The 21,814-nt window shown below is 30.8% G+C and overlaps 1 protein-coding gene across 1 annotated transcript; it reads left to right on the top strand.

Annotated features, from left to right (window-relative positions):
• The first annotated feature begins 1,954 nt into the window (after nucleotides 1-1,954).
• LOC139498382 (E3 ubiquitin-protein ligase TRIM71-like) lies at nucleotides 1,955-13,350 on the top strand. The gene is made up of 4 exons (XM_071286772.1): nucleotides 1,955-2,753; nucleotides 4,112-4,180; nucleotides 7,348-7,377; nucleotides 10,410-13,350. Exons 1-4 carry the CDS (start codon nucleotides 1,987-1,989, stop codon nucleotides 10,411-10,413), a joined length of 870 nt encoding a protein of 289 aa, XP_071142873.1. The 5' UTR covers nucleotides 1,955-1,986; the 3' UTR covers nucleotides 10,414-13,350.
• Nucleotides 13,351-21,814: the final 8,464 nt, after the last annotated feature.

Here is a 21,814-nt window from a genome sequence, read left to right as displayed (position 1 = left end):
TCTTTTTCATTTTTAGCCATAACGTTGCCAGTTTGTTTTAGATTTATGTGACTGTCCCATTGGTATCTTTCGTCCCTTGTTAACTGCAAATGGTGTTTGGTGTGAACACGGTCAAAAATGATACGCTGACTGCACAAATACTCCTCATAAAACAAATATTGGCAAATCGGATATTGATATTACAGAAGTTGAATGTGTCTTTGACGAGTTTTACGAGTTGATTGACCGTTATGGAATAACCGTTTCACAGATGATATCGGATATGTTCCTTATGTCGTAACTACAACCCCCTTCCCTTTCACAAATGAGACCTACAATATCGAGTTACTATTTACTGGGTTTGTAATAACTTGAAAAACACGACGGTAGCCACATGTTGAGCAGGATCTGCTTACTCTTCCGTAGCACCTGACATGACCCCATTGTTTGGTGGGGTATTTGTGGCTTAGTCTATAGTTTTTATGTTTTGTCGTATTTGTCAAGGTCAGATATCTGTAAGTCCGACGAAGTCACTGAACTAGGAAATTACTCTTCACTGATTGATGGCAAAGAGTAAACGATCTTTATTGATTATTTAAACTAATTCATTCATCCAGATACATGTTGTTCTTGCAAGTATATAAACCTGTTACTGTCGATTCATTTTTTCATGGGTACCAGTTTTCGTAGATTCAGGAAAACTTGCATGTTTGTGGATGTTTAATTTCGTGGTTTTTACGAGCTCTGGGTACTATTCTATAGAAAATATTCGTTGAACATTTAATTTTGCGGTACACCTGTACCCACGAAATCCACAAAAATTGGTATCCAACAAATAATAATGAATTCACAGTATTTATCTTTTTTTCTTTCTGATCCGTATGCAGTTAGCGTGAAGTGATAGCAGTCATGTGTATTTAATTGATACTATAAGTTTTACATGGAGTTATGATTCTCCCCCCCTTCCCCCGTCGCCCATATCAACAACTCTGTCCTAAGTGGACGTTTTTTGCACTGCGTTATCTTGAACTTCACATGCGGTGAGAAACTGTGATATTATTGTATCATTCACATTTGAGCTGGTAGGCTGAATTTATTTATATAGACGTTACATAGACTCATTGCAATATGCTTGTCCATTTATACACATGATCACATAAATGCTCTTTATGTCGCAACAACAATTGCATCTTTTTATCTCTTACGTGACATTTTCAAATGTGTGACTTATAATTTGGTTGTTATAATGAACATAGAGTGAACATGTAATAAGAGTAATCCAATACCGTTTGTATTAATGCGATAGAGGTCAGTCCATGTATATTATGATAATTTGTTCAAGGAAGAAAATTGTAAATACATTATCTTTATTAAAACCAACGACAACGTTTGCAAAACAATGTAATATTCGATCCATTCAGACATTACAGACATTCAAAATTACACCGTAGTAAATCATATACAAACGTTGTTGACGTCACGGTCACATCACGAAAGTATGACTATGAGCTGAAAAACAAAACAACGTAAGCCGACCAGAAGACGCGTTACATTCTAATTTAAATTATATGAATACACATTCGATCAATCGTCTTAAAATTTTAATAGCGATTTAGCATTTCATTATTCTTATTTGTTTATCTTTTTGTGGAAATAATGCAGATGCTTATCAAAACATGAACATACATTACGTAAAGTAATATGTTATTTGGTAAATAACAGGTGATATTATTCATAATACATGTACACACTGTCACTATTTTAACGGTAGATATATTATTATACTCGTACTACACGTTCAATAAACAAAATGCCTGTTATCATTATACTTGTATTTCTTGCCAATTAAAGTTTTCTTCAAAATCAAATAACAAATACCGTTTGAACTGTTGAAATAAAATCTCGTCAATCATTCATATACACTAGTTATCGTCCTTGATTTAAATTTAGAATTTACTGTCATATGATCCTATCACCTGTTTACCTGTGATTTTGATTGAGTGCACAATGGCTCAAGCTGCGTCTAAAACATGCGAAGTTTGCTTGAGTGCTCCTGGATCACAATACTGCATAGACTGTGAGGAATACTATTGCGAAAATTGTAAGTTGCTACATAATAGACAAAAGTTATCGAGAAGCCATCAGTTTCAAAAAGCGTCCGACCTGATCCCGGAAGGTAAATCGAAATGTAGTGAACACAAAGAAGAACTTACCTTAATTTGTAACACATGTAATGCACAGATATGCGCACGTTGTGTGACGGGCAAACACAATGGGCATACATTTTCCCAGATTGTTGATGTCATCGTTCAACTACGTGGAGATAATGAAACGAAACTTCGTGGCAAGACAAATGAAGCAAATAAAAACATACAGAAGATTGAGGAAAGCTTGAATGTGTTTGATAATTCCGTTGAGTCTGTTATAAAAGCAATCAACGATGAAGGCAACACGATTAAATGTATGGTTGATAAATATGTAGCTCAGATGATAGCATTGGTGAAAGAACAATCCAAAAAGGAGAAAGACAAACTGATGAATATGTTGTCCGATGCAAAATCCGTGCTTGTTGGTGGACAAACCATAGACAGAAAGAGAAATGAACTAGATAAAACCCGACAGGATGGAAGTTTGGTACAAAAGATCAATAATCTGAAAGAAGAAATCGACAAACTACATATAAATCCTCTTCCAGAGTTTCCCAATATATCCTTTAGTCGTAAATCTGTAGCTGAAGATGACATTAGGCAACTGATAGGGACATATAATATTAGGTAAATAAAAAAAATATACGATATCTTTTAAACTGATACATTTTTCATCATTAACCTTGCAAAAATTCAATATATAGGGTGAAATTATTTTTAAAGTTAATATATACATTGTAGCAAGAAATGATTGACAAATACACATATCACAACTTAAGGTGGAAAGCTTGAAACATACCTACTATTTTTAATAGATCTTCAATGAACAAGTTCTTTTTTATAAGTAAAATAAACTATATTGGTAACTACTGACGTTGACAGTGTTTTCCGATTAATGAAGTGCTACAAGAAATGGAAAAACATCGTCCACAGATAATTACTCTCTTTTCTCATGCATATTATTCGTACGTATCACAAGTATCAGACGATATAACTTGAAGGTACCATCTGTTTTGAAAAAAAATAGGTGACTGATATTGCAAAGGTCATCACTGACTAAAATTCGAAAATAAAACCTGATGTTTGTTTAATAGTTTTAGTGCTTTTGGTATGGAAGCGTGAACAAGTTTGCGAAAAACATTAATTTGAAATGCAAATAAAGACGTCCTTGTAGAAACTGTTGTAATATACAAACTTTATATTTTAAAAAACCACACGTCACACGTAATCATAAAACTATTTGCATATATGACAGATGTAATCATGTAAGGAGTATGTTTTATAAGAATAAGCAGAGTCGGGATGAATGCTCATGAGACATATCTCAATACAAAACCAATGACAAAGCTATAGGTCACGGTCTGCAACAATGAGCAAAACCCAGGTCAAATAGTTAGGTATACAAGGTCCAAACATGACAATAGCGGAATATATAACGGAATATATAAACAGTCTGTTAAGCAGTCGAAGAATTCTTAATTTATATTATTAAAACCTTATTGAACAGGCCAACATAATGATGTCAGTTATACAAAACATATGATAAGCACTGCATTGATCATATTGTTAACACAATTATTCATAACAGTATACGTATTGATAATATAAGTAATCACTTTACATTGATTAATAGAAGAAAATATTATCTACAAAAGAATGTTTTTTTTTTAAATTAACATCATTATCAAATATTGAAGAATATTTCAAGTATCCAAATGTACATTTTATATAATGTGAGCATACTGTTAAATGATAAGACATATTATGAAACTATAATAGTTTCATTATACTTTATTGAAAAATGACAACAACAGTTTTGTACATTCGATAGTGTGTTTACCTGTACTTTTATCCTTAGTATCAAATAGTTTACAAAAACCCTCAGATTTTACATTGAACTTTCACATAGAATTGAATAATTTCAAAATGAATTATTTATTTAAACATTTAAAAAAAGGCATAAAGAAATCAAATTTTTTTGATAGCAATTGTTCACCAGTCCTTGAAAAAAAGGAGCAACGTCATGGGTACTTAAACAGATGTTCTGATTGTGGGTAAGTTCTTAGAATCAGATCACCCTTTATATTATTAATCATACAAAATAAATACATACAACATAACAAGATACAACTCTTCATTAAAGTAACAAATGATTGAAATGAACTAGACATTAAATAAAACATGCACAATATATTGTTTCTATAATAATAAGGCCGTTAGTTTTCTAGTTTGAATTGTCTTACATTTCATGCATTTGTGCTGTCGGGACCTTTTATAGATGACTCTGAGTAATGTGTTTGATCGTTGTTCAACGCCGTTTTGGTGACAAATAGCTGTTCATTTCTGTGTCGTTTGGACTTTTGTGGAAAGTTTTTTTATTGGCATACACAACTCATCTGCTTTTGAATATTCGTTTATCAAGACAATTTCTGGTTTGTATTTTGAACTTTTCGGCCGGTTTTAAGGAAGTTTAGCTGCAAGATTTTATTGAGTTTAAAATTGTGTATTAATCCAAGAAAAGATTATTGTGTAAATTTTCTGAAAGATTGATATTCACGTTTTATTTTCTCACACTAGAAATGAATTTTGTAGTCAAATTATTGTAGTAAACACTACTTCAATTTATACCCAGTATAAGACACCACACATAAAGAAAAAAAGATGCACGTCAGTCTTTTTTTTTCTTTTGAAAAGGGGGAAGAAGGAGTGTCGTCAAGTTTGTTACTTATTCATTATTCATTCGTTACTTATTCCTTATTTATTTGTTATTATTTCTTTTTCCTTATTTGTTACTTATTCTTTCTTTCCTTTTTCGTTACAATTTGTTACATGTTTATTATTTCTAATTCGTTACCGATTCGTTACATATTTCTTCTTACTTATTTGTTTCCTATTTGTTGCCTATCTCGTGTTTATTGCTTATTATAATTTACAATGTGTCCCTCTTTTTGTACGTTACTGCCATATCGTTGGTAACAGTTCTTGGTTTCAAGAGATTAAATGAACTTTAAGAACGATTGTACCCGTTTCAATGCTGGACTGGTGCCTTATTTGCTTGTATCACGTGTTATATGTTTCAAATTTAAAAATCTTCAGTTTTAATCTTGTCTCTGGTGTTATAACATGATTTATTTTACTTGACTAGACGGGGTTTAACCGGTTTGCTTATTTTAGACCATTCCATCTAACAAAAGGTGTGTCGGGATAATCTCATCAATGAAGTATCCAGTTATTCGTCCCATATAATACACTCAGTTCATTTGACAATCAGTTTTGTGACAATAATAGTGATTATAAATCAATTATAATTTTAATGGCTATCATACTTATCAGACACATCTTCAAATAGACTGTCCTTGTGCACATTAAAACGTAAGCTCTGCCCAATCATTTGAAATATAATTGGTTATAACTATTGTCTTAGAGATGAAATAACCCTTTGGCGATAAAAGACATGTCCCAGCGCTGAAACGATGCCCTGTTCTTTATTCGCTTAAAATCTGTGAATTATACGTTGGATCTTCAAAATATATCATGAATTGTACTCTTGTCTATGATGTTTGCTATTAGATCTCAGAGGTTAAACTACCATACTAGCGCGTCTGGACCGTTTTAAGTGATCGACTGATACCCTGTTACTTATTTGTTTCTTAATCGCTTAAAATACGTGTATCTTTTCTATGGTTTTTGTTTTTGGTTCTAAGAAGTTAAATAACCCTATTATCGCGTATGGAACCTTTTCAGCGATCGACCGATACCTTGTTACTTACTTGTTTCTTATTTCCTGTAACACGTGTATTATATTTTAACGTTTAACAAAATTCCGCAATTGTATTCTTGTCTTTGGTGTTTGCTATTATTTATCAGAGGTAAAATAACGTAAATAGCGCGTAAGGACTTTTTTCAGCGATCGCCTGATACCATGTTACTTACATCGATTCACTATTTGATATGAATACTTATTAGTTATTTATATAAATATGAAGGCTACTTGGATTTGCTCAAATAAGAACAAAATAAACATTTAATTTATTTATGTACAAGAAGAAAAGTAACATACATGTAGATTTGAAATGCTGCACTGTTTGAAAAAGAATTAATTGCAGAATGGTAAATACATTGGGGCGTAAATTCGTTGACCGCAGTAGATTTGCCGCGCTTCATTCTACAAATACTTTTATAACCCAATGAGATTACAAAAAAGAAGCATTAAATACTTATTATTGCAATTGTTTGATTGCTAGAATCATGAAAACACGATTTCTATCAAGCTTTTATTTTATTTACCTGTGGGACCTCGTGCCATTGTGAAAGTTAAATCAAATTGTGTAATGAATGTCAACTTCCGAAGCTGTGATAGTTGTGATAGTTGAAAACCTGGATTTAAAAAAAAGTTACAATGACAAGGTGATGATTCTTAATTTCAAATACAAAAAAATCGAAGAAACGTCTCTTACTATTTTTTTTAATTGTCAATCTTTTAGGGCATTACCTGCTGCAGCCGTTTGTTTATGGTTATTTACATACGGTCTGACAAACATGTCAGAATTTCCGCACCAAAATAAATAAACATGGAACTATAAACTAACTGCAAATTAGACAATAGACGTATTGGCCTAATTTGTTTTGATAAATTTCGAACATATTCCTCTTCAAGTATTTAAGAGTGAATACAACCTAAGCTGTCAATTTTTCTGGAAGATTGGTAATAAAAAAGTGAGTCGGACATTAACAAATTATGAAATGTTAATTATGTTTTATTTTGCAAACCCTCCGACATAATTGATTGTAGTATATAATTGAGAATGGAAATGGGGAATGTGTAAACGAAATAAAAACCCGACCATAGAACAGACAACAGCGGAAGGTCATCAATGCAGCGAGAAACTCCCGCACCTGAAGGCATCCTTCAACTGACCCCTTAACAAATCTATATACTAGTTCAGTGATAATGGACGTCATATTAAACTCCAAATTATACACAAGAAACTTAAATTAAAAATAATACAAGATTAACAAAGCAAGAGGCCTCTCACGACAGACAAAACATGTATATCTGTTCATATAATTCAATAAGTATTAAGTAAGAAAAAAAACAAAAAAAAAACCACGATGATCAGAATTAGAGTACTTTACAGATTTTCAATTTTTGATTTTTCCCCCTGAATATATCGTTCAGGTTTAGGTATAAATCAATTAATTGTATACTTTATCGTTTAAGGCGTGAGGAAATTTTACCATTCGGAGACATGTAAGTATTTTGATTTCTACTTGCATATATGAATATAAAGGTAAACTCCATTTTACTTAAAACAAAATGCGAAACAGTTAATTGTTTCTATTTTTTATTAGCCTCACTTTTACCTGTGTATCTTAATAGTAAAGAAATTCATTGCCGCTGTTAGTTTTTATGTTGTTCTGTTTTTATTTAGTTATTCCTACATACTACATTAGATGTATGTTTTATTATAATATTTTATTCTGATTGGCTAACTGCACAACACGTGTTATTCCTTAAGCAATTGCATCACTCAATAAAATGCAATTCCTACATACACTACAAGGCGTTCACAAACAAAAACAAAATGACAGACGATCCGTTTTGAGGATTTAGATCATTTTCATGAAATATACAATTTTTAACAGATGCTGCTCTACATAAATGGTTAATGTCAAGTCTATCAAAGTTTTGGCACCATACACAGTGACATCATTATTGACTTGTCTGCATTTATTTCTAAATAAATATCAATCTTTTTCTTTCTCCAAAGAATAATGGAATAAGGGAAGGTTGAATTATTAGTATACACGGATTAACAGACAGGTTTTGAAATTATTGCAACTGTTATTATTTACCCGTCGGCCGTTGACCTCGAGCATACCGAAATAAAACATTAAATCAACAATGGTAAAATTCTAATGTTTCAGATTGTAAGTAGGAAGTTCAAGGTTGATTAGGAGGATTATTTGTTACTTAAACTGCAATGCAATACCTGAAATTATATGTTCGGTTAAAAAATGAACTATTTACAAATTAAGAATAACAATCCTACTTATTAACTCAATAGCCGCTGCACACAAGGAAAGCAAACAAAAAATTTACACCATAATTGAAGCATAAAAACAGTCTTGTCAAGTCTACATAAGAGCAACAACTACATGTATGTTGATAATAGTATATGGCGCAATATGGGTTTTCTCCAATTTACACATACATGTATGATGCTGTTCAAGCCTTCAATTCAACACAAATGACTGCTTCATCAAGATACAATATTGTTTCAATATAATGAAAAAGCTTGACTTTTATTAAAAACATATCAAAATCCTTGTTTAAGGTAGCACAATACAAAGATTTTTTCACTCGCAATCAGACAACTTTAAACTGATGTAATTCATTTCATCCTTCTTTACATTTTATAAATGAGGTACCAAAAGCAAGAAGAAAGATTAATCTTTCAAATGGTGATAATTTTATTATGACATAATTATTACATAATTAATTATTAAGTAATTAGTTGCTATATTGTGATGTCCACACTTGAATGAATTTAGCGTCTTTGTTCTTCATATCATCCCAAAATATTTTATAGATTCTTGTACAACACAGCTTGGCCTCCAAAACTGTGTCTCAGATTTCTAAAAACATCAATAGAACAAATTTTATACCCAATTGAATTTAGTAGTCTCTTATGAATTGATGTTGCAAACTTCATTGAAGATTTATGAGAGAATGAAATACAATAGGAAAAATCTGAGACACAGTTTTGGAGGTCAAACTGTGTTGTGCAAGAATCTATAAAATATTTTGGGATGCTATGAATAACAAAGACGCTAAATTCATTCAGGTGTGGACATCACAATATGGCAACTAATTACATAACAATTAATTATGTTATGATTATGTCATAATGAAATTATGACAATTTAAAAGATTAATCATTCTTCTTTCTTTTGGTACCTCATTTATAAATTTAAAGAAAGATGAGTGGAATTACATCAGTTTAAAGATGTCTGATTGGGGATGAAAAATCTTTGTATTGTGCTACCTTAATATTAACATTTCAAAAATATTCATTCTGACAAACTGTATAATATGGCTATAATGTTATCACTGAAAATACCATTAACATTGCATACATTTCAATACAGATATAAATTATCCTATAAAGATCTCAAGCCTTCTTATTGACTCATCAGCTCTTGACCACGAGCATAACGAACTCAAAATTTACGTCATATGTAAACAATCAAAACTTATGTCTTTGTCAAGCAGACATAACAGCAGAAATTATTATGATTAACGTTATTGGTTGATTATTATTCGTCTAAACACGAAATATATGATGTTGTTCCAGCCGGAAATCAAATCCAACACAAATGATTGCTTTATCAGAGCCTCAAATTTCTTTTGTTGCATATATGATGTGTTTGAAGTTCATTAAAGACATATCAAAATCTTTATAACAAACATGAATAACTTATTTAATAGAATATGCAATTCTGATCAACTGTCAAAAATTAAATACCCATTTTGCAATACATGAAAATTATAAAATAATCAATGATACCGAAAAAGACTAATGTAACATTCGTTTTTTTCAGATTGTAAGTAGCAAGTTTAAGTTTGATAAGAGAAGTATTTATAATTCAAACTGCAATCAATACACGTAACAGTTGTGAGAACAAGAAACTGTTTTCCTTTTCAAATATTACAATAACTATTATTTACTCATTGGCCGTTGACCACGTAAAAAAACAACAACAAATAACTGACACCATATTTGAAGCGTAAAATCAGTCTTGTCAACCTTACATAAGAACACCAACTTGATATCTGCAGTATATAGCTTAATATAGATTTTCTCTACTTTACACATACATGTATGTTGCTGGTTTAGTCTTCAAAGCAACATCAATGACTGCTTCATCAAAACAACATATTTTGTAAAGCTCATAGAAATAACTTAAAGATATTTAAAGACATTTCTTAATCCTGATCACACATCAACAATACTATTTTAAAAGAAAAATTAATTTCGATAATTGCATAACATATAAATTGTTTGCAGTTCATTTGAGACATATCGGAATCTTTACTGCAAACAAGCGTAACTTATTCAATGGACGATTCAATTCTAAACAATTATTCTATATAGATTCAATGGAAAAGAAATTAATACCCATTTTGAAATTCATTACATAGCAATGCATAAAAATGATTAAATAAATAAAATAATCAATGATGCTGAAACATACTAATGTGACATTCCTTTTTTTCAGTTAGTGAGTAGCAAGTTCAATGTTGATTAGAGAAGTATTGATGATTCAAACTGCAATGCAATACACGTTAGAACAAGAAATTGTTTTCCCTTTCAAATATTACAATAACTATTATTTACTCATTGGCCGATGAACACGAGGACAAACAAAAACCAAATAACTGACACCATATTTGAAGCATTAAACCATTCTTGTCAAGCTTACATAAGAACACCAACCTGATGTCTGTAGCATATGGCTCAATATATATTTTCTCTTCTTTAAACTTACATGTATGTTGCTGTTTAAGCCTACAAAGCAAGAGCAATGACTACTTCATTAAAACACCACATTTTGTAAAGTTCAAAGAAAAAGCTTAAAGACATTCACAGACATTTCTTGATCCTGATCACACATCAACATTACTATTTCAAAGGAAAACTTAATTCCGATAATTGCATAATATATAAATTGTTTGGAGTTCATTAGAAACACATCGGAATCTTTGATGCAAACAAGCGTAACTTTTTCAATGGACGATTCAATTCTGATCAATTATTCTATATAACTTTAAATGAAAAATAAATTAATATCCATTTTGAAATTCATTTCATGGCAATACATAAAAATTATAAAATAATCAATGATGCTGAAAAAGACTAATGTAACATTTGGTTTTTTTTCAGTGAGTAAGTAGCAAGTTCAACTTTTATTAGAGAAGTATTTATAATTCAAACTGCAATGCAATACACGTAATAGCTGTTAGAACAAGAAATTGTGTGCCCTTTCAAATATTACAATAACTATTATTCACTCATTAGCCGTTGACCACGAGCAAAATGAACAAATAACGGACACCATATTTAAAGCATGAAACCAGTTTTGTCAAGTTTACATAAGACCACCAACTTGATGTCTGCAGTGTATAGCTTAATACAGATTTTGTTTACTTTAAACATACATCTATGTTGCTGTTTAAGTCTTCAAAGCAACTTAATTCCGGTAATTGTTCAATATATAAATTGTTTCAAGTTCATTAGACACATATCGGAACCTTCAATACAACCAACGCATTTTTTCAATGGAATAATCAATTCTTATCAATTATTCTATATAGCGTTAATGGAAAAATAAATAAATACCCATTTTGCAATTCAAGGCATTACAAAATACAAAATCATAAAATATATCAATGGTGGTGAAAAAAACTGATTTTATACATTTATAAACTATTGTTTTTCTCTACATGACACATACACGTACGTTGCTGCTCAAGACCTAAAGACAACTCAAATTACTGATTCATCAAAACCCCATATTATTGTAATGCAAATAGAAATATTTGGACATTTATTACAGATTCTTATAAAATCCATATTACACATCAACATTACTATTTCAAAAGAAAAAAATAATTTCGATGAACTCTATAATATGACCATAATGTTAATTTGTATTTGGAAGGCAATACCTGCAATTTTGTAGAGGTTAAAATGAAATACATTTCCCATTAAAGATCAAAAGCTTTCTTATTTATGCATTGACCGTTGACCATGAGCAAAACGAATTGAATATTGACGACATATTTGAATCATAACACATATCTTTTTCCAGCATACATCAGACCATCATTGGTCAAGTATGGTTTTTCTTCACACAACACATGTTGCTGTTTCAGTCGTCAATTCAAGCCAACCAAAATTATGGCTTCATCAAGTCATCATAGTCATGTTATTGCAAATATAAAATGTTTGCTGTTCATTATATAAATTTTGGGATCTGTATAACTAACACGTATAACTTATACAATTGAAAAATCAAATTTGATAAACTGTTCTATATAGCTTTAATGTCATATGTTAAATATCTATTTTGAAATTTATGACATGGCACATGTGACAATACACAAACTTTTAAAATTCTTCAATGATGATGTAACAAATTTTTTAATTGATCATCAGCCGTTGCCCACAACCAAAACGAGTAATTAATGCATCATAATTTCTTCAATTAAATATACATGATATATAAAATGTTTGAAGTTCATTAAAGACGGAAGAATCTGATTAACTATTCTATACAGATTTAATTTTGCAATTTACGTCATTGACATTTATAAAATTATCAAAAATAGTTTAATGATGGTGAAACCTTATTGTAACAACTCTTTTTGTAGTGTGTAAGTATCAAGTTAATTAGAGACGTATTTATAATTAAAACTGCAATGCAATACACTGAATTTTTCTTAAATAGAAAAAAATTCTTTCTGTAGATTACAACCATTATTATTTACTCATTAACCATTGACAAAGTGCAAAACGAAGTGAAAACTGAAACCATATTTGAAGCATGCAACATGTCTTTGTCAAGCAATCATAAGTCCGAAAATCGTCATTTATTGATTATGAGTTTGCTTGACACGACTGTATGTTTCTGTTCAAATCCAATATCCAAGCCAACACAATTGATTGCTTCATCAAAACATCGTATTTCTTGTATTGCATATAGTCATGATTAAATTTCAATCAAGACTGTTTGAATTTTCATTACAAACAAGCATAACGTATTTAATATATAGTCTATATAGCTTTACTGTCACTAATTATTTACCCGTTTTCAATTCATTTCATGGCAATACACACAATTATAGAACTCAACTAGAAATTGTACAACTAATTTACCAATTTTCTTCTTCAGAAAATTGTCACCATAGTTGAAGCAGCATGACAACCTGCCTTGTCAAGCAAAGATAAAAGCAATACCTATTTAATAAATAATTGATGCAACAGACACAAGAGGGACAGTCAAACTCATGAATAAAAAAAAAGTAAACTGACAACACCATGGCTAAAAATGAAAAAGACAAACAGACAAACAATTGTACACATGACACAACATAGAAAATGCAAGCTATACTTTATTGTGGTTTAAACATTGGTAGACATTATATTTGTGATTTTTTTTTTAAAATTACAAAAATGTTACTAGATATATGGGCAATTTAAGTTACTTTGTGGTCTATACATATGTCATATTGTTTTGTTTTTGTTTTATAAGCATATTTGATTTAAATTTTTGCACACATCATAAAACTGAACTGGTCAGAATCTAAATATGTTAGTATACATTCATTTCGCAAGAACAAACTTATTTTAAATGTTTCCAATTTCTTTGAATTCTAGGGACTGTTGGTGCGACAAGTGCAATAGGTAAGTGCTTTAAATATTCACAGGAAATATTTTTCATCAAATACAAAAGGATTATATATTTATATTTAATTAACTAAGATATGATAGTTCTATAGATTATCGGTGATCATCTCAACGAGATTGATTTTCTCGCTTGAGCCGGCAATCGAGTTGAGATGAACGATGATAATCTTTTTATCGCTATTTCACCTATGACGACGTTGTCAATTTCATGTCAAGTTCGTTAGCGACGCCACGTGCATGCTTAGTATCTTGCGATAATTTTCCATCTCAAGCGTGTAGCATGATATGAAAATTATTACAAAAAAAGATCAAAGGAAAAATTCACAAAATAGCGATAAAAAAAGGATTATATAATCATATTAGGAAGATATAATTGTTCTTTGTGAAAACACACATAGTAAGCAATTTGTTCTACCGAGATACAATGAATCATCAATACAACAATATCAAGTATAAAGTAATCTAAACTAAAACGAAATGATGGGAATTTACTACTTTTTTGGTACATAGGCATTTAAATGTTTTCTGTGTGATATATATCACCTGGAAAAAATATGTTCATAAGTCATGTTAACCACATCACATGAAGCCAAGATACAGTTTTCTTATTGTGTTGTTAAATAATATGTTTAAACTGTTTTTCATATTTTGCCATTATTTCCTGAAGTATTTACTAAACGTTTATAAAGGAAGTGCTACAATTAATAGACTAAAACAAAAACAAAAATATTGCAGAGTTTTGTTGTCTGAATTGAGATAAAAGAATGAAACTCTAAAAGATTTCTAAGATAATGTCAGTTTATAAAACGATTATATTTATGTATTACAGAGGTATGAGCTATATCAAAGAAATTTAGAGGAGGCTTGTAAACAGATCTGTCTCCAGAATAAAATCAATATGGTATCAAAAATGTTTTGAGCTAGTGAAGTAACTGATGAAGACATTATAGTTCCAATGACAACTAACTTATCTGTCAGTAAATGTAACTTTTAATTATTATGTGTTAGATATAATAGATATTTCCAAGTCGTTCCGTTGGTTATTGTTTGATTTTGTCAATTTATTTAATATACCTTGAACGTAATATGTATGTTGTACTTTTTTGTTTACGTCTCAACATTGATTGTAGTGCTAAATATAAACTGGTATTTGCTTTAATTACCATGTATGTTTCTATTGCTATATTAATTGATTTTTTTTTATATAATATAAAATTTGAATATTTCTTTAACAATAGAACGTGATTAAATTGTTAAGCAGATGTTTCATTTGAGTTATATCCATGTAGTGTAATGTACAATAATTCTGATGAAAAGACACTCGTTTTGGTATATTTTTTTAATTGATAGTCTTGCTAATAACAATTGGTATATTCTAACGAGCTTCAGATTCATAAATGATAAATAAGAGTGAACATTTCATTTGTTTTTTACAAATCTACTAGTACAAAACGAACAAACTGATAACATAAAGAATGTCGTTATTGAACTTCTAATTTAACTGCGTTTACTTGGTGTTTCTTCCCATGGCGTGGATGATTCGAAATAAGAATAACTCTCCAGATTTGTTGTTATAGCAACAATCATTAAAATCATTAGCACACAGTTTACATGACCACAGACCTTTGGTATGTTTACAAGTTCTAAATTCGTTATAAACAAGTTGTCCGTAAATACTTGTTTGTCCTGAATTAAGAAAATATTACTCCGTATATGTTATCCTTTCTGTATTGCAGTGTAGTTACTTGAATACAAAAATTATATGCTTATTATTGCAATTGAAATCTTTTTATTCATGGTATTCTGATGCCCTGAAAAATTGTAAAATCCAAACACCTCTCATAAATGTACCAACACGCAAAGATCCAACTATTAAATATGGTTAAGTTGATTTCAGCCCTTCTTATTATCTCACTTATGAATCCTTGTACCTTTGATAACTATTTCTCATAGAGGGCAACATATATGTTCCACTTGTTTTTTACCACAATATCGTCCTCTTTACCGCGAAAATAGTCTTATATTAAATGTATCACATAATGAGGCATCAAAAACACGGATTGTACATTCTATAATTGTAAAATGATTTCAAAATTACAAATATCTTTAGAGAGATAATTGTTATAAAAATAAAATTGAGAATGGAAATGGGGTATGTGCTAAAGAGACAACAACCCGACCATAGAAAAAACAACAGCAGAAGGTCACCAACAGGTCTTCAATGTAGCGAGAAATTCCCGCACCCGGAGGCGTCCTTCAACTGGCTCCTGAACAAATATATACTAGTTCAGTGATAATGAACGCCATACTAATTTCCAAATTGTACACAAAAAACTAAAATTAAAATAATACAAGACTAACAAAGGCCAGAGGCCGGCGGGGTTAAACATGTTTGTGAGATCTCAACCCTCCCCCTATACCTCTAGCCAATGTAGAAAAGTAAACGCATAACAATACGCACATTAAAATTCAGTTCAAGAGAAGTCCGAGTCTGATGTCAGAAGATGTAACCAAAGAAAATAAACAAAATGACAATAATACATAAATAACAACAGACTACTAGCAGTTAACTGACATGCCAGCTTCAGACTTCAATTAAACTTACTGAAAGATTATGATTTCATCATATGAACATCAGGCACAATCCTTCCCGTTAGGGGTTTAGTATCATACCATCATAACATATATGAGAAGAACATAATCCGTGTCATGCCAACATCTGGTTTTTGAATAAATGTGTTTAGTTCCGATGCAAAGACCCTATAAGTGATCCATAGTAACGCCAAAATATGCAATCTTTAATGACCTGACAACAGTATCGTAACTATATCCCTTCTTAATAAGTCTATTCAAAGGTTTTGTTAGTTTTTGAGGTGAATACTGACACCTGTGTGCTTTATAAAGAATATTTCCATAAAAAAATGGATGTGAAATACCTGAACGTATAAGAAGTCTGCATGTTGAGCTATATTTACGAATGATGTCCTTATACACACATATTTAGTGTTTTGCATTGTAGTTAACTGAAGCTAATTAAGGGTCAACTGTTTTTTTTTCAAGTTCGATCATAAAAAAACCCCAAAAGACTGTTTGGTTGAGAAGACAAAACTATAGCCATCGAAGTATCCTTCCTAATTCGAAATATTGCTTCCTTATCATATGATTGTGTTAGTCCGTAAGCACGACGCGGAACGGAGACTTCTGAGACGATGTTTGAAAAGTGATATTGTGTTCACCACTAGTAGCACCATTGGCAGACCAAGTGGACAGAATTCATGCAGTACCAAATGTGACTGCGGCCTATAGAAGTCAGTAATAAAAATCAACTGCTTAAAATGTAAATTAACAAGTAGATGTAAAATAAGAGCTTCATATAAGAATAGGGAAAAGGGTGATATTGAAAATACAATCCGTTTGAACCACCTAATATTCGTATCTGTGCGTATGCTGTTACTAGAGTGGTCCAAATGGTATCTAGTTCATTAAAAACAATAAATTTTATAAATTGTGTAAAATAACCTAGCTGATTTGTTTTTAACAACATGATGCATGTGAAATATGTGAGCAACTGATCACTTGATTTCAAGCTGACATGTCAGTTACTGCTAGTAATCCTTATTAATTCAAGAATCATTGTCATTTTTTTAGTTTATTTTGTTACCCATTCTGACATCGGACTCGGACTTCTTATGAACTGACTTTTACTGATGGGATTGTTGTGTGTTTGTTTTCTCTACATTGGCTAGATGTATAGGGGGATAGTTGGGATATAAAACAAACATGTATAACCCTTCTGCATGTTTATACCAGTTGCAAGTTTTGTACTCTTTTTTTATTTTAGTTTCTTTGTTAGATATTTCAAAGTTTAGTATGACGTCAATTATCACTGAACACGTATATATTTTTGTTAAGGAACCAGCTTATGGGTGTGGGATTAACTCGTTGCATTGAAGACCGATTGACGAAACTTCGGCTGTTATCTGATCTTTGATCGGGTTGTTGTATCTTTTGCAAATTCATTTTCATTCTCAATTTTATTAAATACATGTTTAATGTTTATAAGAACCTGACTTAATCCTTAAAAGAGCAAATGTTATCAATTCCAAATACTCAGGCAAAAGAACATAACTGAGTGGACAGAGACGGACAATTTCTATGGATTTCAGTTGTGGTAAATTTTAACAACGTTATTCCGAACATTATCTTTAACCCAGTTGTTGTTTTCCTGTATCATCAAGGCGAGGCAGACACGATTTATACATTTGTTTGTGTGTAAATGTTGTTCTATACCATATATGACAAAACACTATGGCAACCTTGAACTGTTATGTGTCGATTTCTAGAAAAATTCAAAGATAGGCGAAAGTACGAGAGTGACATTGAAACCCAACAGTCGAAAATAAAACGATAGTGTAAAACAATATCCACAGAAAAAGATGAAGCAACACAAACAAGCGGAAGTAATTTGAAGTCCAATATTGTTGTTGACAAATTACGTCGTATTATATAAAAAAAATACCAACTTCTCAGGAACAGAATATACAAATATTGAATTTGTCTACCTTGTTGGACTTTATATTCAAATATTTGTGATTTAATTGGTTCATGACCACGTACACAAACAATAGTTGCTGTCTTAATAAGTTTTTTTGTATAAACGGCGGACGGTAATTCATTGTTTAATTGACACAAAAAAAAGCAGAGGACCAAGCTATGTTTGTTGTGCGTTTATCTTACAATAATTCATATTTTGTGAAGAACCACACTGAATCTACCAGAAAATATACTGAAGATGATTCCCATGGGTACTTATTGTGCACCCCTATTGGCCGATTTTTTATGTATTCGTATGAACCAAAGTTCAGTCAGAAATAAACTCATCATATATACCAGCACTTAATTCTATATATACGACATATGTGCGTTTCGTCTACAAAAGACTCATCAGTGACGCTCGAATCCAAAAAAGTAAAAAAAAAAAAAAAAAGAAGACAAATAAAGTTCGAAGTTGAAGAGCATTGAGATAACAAATTCCTAAAAGTGTTTCCAAATACAGCTTAGGTAATCTATGCCTTAGGTAGACAATCCTTAGTATTTAAAAAAAAAATCTAAATTTTGTAAACAGTTAATTTATAAATATAACAATATCAATGATTATTCATGTCAGAACAAAAAGTGCTGACTACTGGGCTTGCAATACCCTCGAAGAAATAAATCTCAACCAGCAGTGGCATCGACCAAGTGGTTGTAGATAAACTTATCATAGATACCAGGCTGGTGGAGATTTATTTCCCCGAGGGTATCTCAAGCCCAGTAGTCAACACTCTCACCTTGATCTTTTCCTCAATATTGACACATATGGACGACTTAGCATGAAAATCTATGATAAAGGGGACGATTTCAACTTCTCAATTATCAATTTCCCATTTAACAGCAGTAACACACCCTTTGCCCCTTCGTATGGTGTTTAAATATCTTAATGCATACGTTATTTTTGTGCTAGTTCACAGTATACGGACTTCATATACAGAAGTGTGCTCCTTACGCAGAGGACAGATACACAAATGAAACTCCGTAGATTTTACGGACACTATCACGAATTTGTTGATCCAGACGATGTGACTCTGTCCAAACTTAGTAATTCCGTTTTAACCACGTGTTGATTGTGGTTTGTCATTACGTCGTCTGATCTGTTAATTACCAAACGTGACTTATTCCCGATTGTGACTGTTTTGCTGAGTATGAATTCGCATTGCTATAAGACGTATCGCGATACTTTTCTATCCCAAATTCATGTATTCAGTTTTGATGCTATATTTGTTATTCTCATCCGATTTTGTCAAATGTCTTAACGTCTTTTCTGTTATATTCGTGTGTAATAGTAAAGATAATAAATCATCCTCTTCATGTATTAGTTTTTAGTTTAGTTCAACGAAATTTATACGATATATTTGGTTTACAGTTTGATTCAGAAGAAACACCGAGATAGCTAGTTAATACAATTAGTTATCTAATTATTACCACAATTTGATATTGAGAAGTTTTGTAATTTTCATTTTTTGAATACATATGATATCAGTTTTACAAATCTAATCTTGAATCAATTCTTATTCTATCTTATTGTTGGGTTATTATTTTATAAATATAAATGTGACGTTCCTTCATAGGTTTTTTTAGAATTTCAAATGTGACATCTCTTTGTAGGTTGAGGCTTTGGCTAACTCGGCTGTGCATTTCGTTGTCCTGGATTAAGTTCTTTTATGTCATGTATCCGTTTATATTCTGTAGATATCTACAACTTCGGTTTTATCATGTCTATCTATTATATATTCAATATTATATTATATATTGCAAACGTATAAATTATTCCAAATAATAGGGATGTTCTTATCAAAGGCGGAACTTTTTGCATCTGAGCATCACTGGTTAGTCTTGTGTGGACGAAACGCACGTTTGACGTATCAAATTTTAAATCTGGTTCTTTTTGCTAGCTATTTCTCTGTCCTATATGTTTTCCCATTTATTTGTATTGTAGTCCCGTGTTGTAATGTTGTCATTGTGATGTTATATTTAACATTGTCATAAAAGCGGGAGGTTCGGCATGCCACATAATCAGGTTCAACTCACCCTTTTTTAATTATTAAAATTTCCTGTACAAAGTCAGGAAAATGGTATTTGTTATATTATAGTTCGTTTCTGTGTTCGTTACATTTTAATGTTGTGTGTCTGTGATGTCGTTGTTGTACTCTAATATTTGATACGTTTCCCTCAGTTTTAGTTTGTAACCCGGATTTTTTTTTCACAATCGATTTATCTTTTCGAACTGGGGTATACTACTGTTACCTTTATTTGCCAAATAACAATCTACAAATTGTAACTAGATATATGAGAAATTTAAGTTAATCTCTGGTCATAAATAAGTCATACTGTTTTGTTTTATTAAACATATTTTATTTTAATTTTTTATCACACAATATACAAATGACCTGGTTAGAACCTAAATATTATAGTATACATTCATTTAGCAAGACCACACTTGTTTTGAATTTTTCTTATGTCTTTTAATTTAGCATATTATGGTGCGACAAGTGCCTGCGGTAAGTGTCTTAAATATGCAACGCAAACGTTCAGCATACAAAAAAAGCTTATATGATAAAATTACTATAAGATGTAATCGGTCATTCTGAAAAACTTTTACATACCAAGTAAACGATTTAAAAAGAAAATATTCTAAAGAGGTTCAAGTAACCCATAATGAAACGATATCAACTATAGAGAATAGTCATTTCCATTTAAAAAAAAATGATTTCATTTCATTGGCAGTATACTGTTTTTTTGTGTTATATATATCATCTGGAAAATATCTTTTATAAGGTCCTGATAACTGTATCATACGGGGCCGGCTATCTTTTTTTTTTGGTTACTGAATAAATAATAAATTTTCAACTACTCTTCATATCATGCATATTGCATATTTTGTGCTGAAAGTTTGTGAACAGAAAATGCTGTAATTAACATGCTAAACTAACGAAACACGAATAGTGTAGAGAGCTGTTGTATGAATTAAAAGTACAGAATGAAACACTAAAATATATTCATCATAATTTCATTTTATAAAACCAGGATATTTATATATTACAGACAGATGACCTACATCAAAAATGTTTATTGCTGTAAGGGCAACAGTACGATATTTATCCAAAGTAATCAACATTATGCATTGATGTTTTAACCTAGAGAAGTAGCTGCAAAGGATATTATAATTCCAATGACAATAACTTACATTTTAGAATATGTAACATTTAATTGTAAGTTGGATATTATAGGAACTTTGAACCCTGAAGCTCGGAAAAGCTGTTATTCTTTTACGTTTTAACATACAAATTCAATGTAGAAGGTACATATATACATGTATGTTAATTAACATGTTTATAAGTGCTGTAAAGTTTGATTTTTTTTTATTCGATTTTTTATTTCAGAAGAAAAGATAACTGACATCCATTATTTGAACGTTAAACAGATAAATTATATCTCCTATTTGTTCTGACTTTCTACTAAATCTAATCAAGTTATCCTGTGTTGTTCATACGCAATTGAAAAGTATGTTAACATTTTTATCATCATTGTGTCTTATTTTACATCTAATCCTATGCTCGATCTATAGTAGATGTAATTTTACATTATCATAAATGCAACATACTAAAACCGACAAAC

Source organism: Mytilus edulis, chromosome 12 (assembly GCF_963676685.1).
Source record: "Mytilus edulis chromosome 12, xbMytEdul2.2, whole genome shotgun sequence".
Taxonomy (NCBI): Eukaryota; Metazoa; Mollusca; class Bivalvia; order Mytilida; family Mytilidae; genus Mytilus; species Mytilus edulis.
Note: the sequence above shows the minus strand (reverse complement) of the source record. Positions and strands in the feature narration are given on the sequence as shown.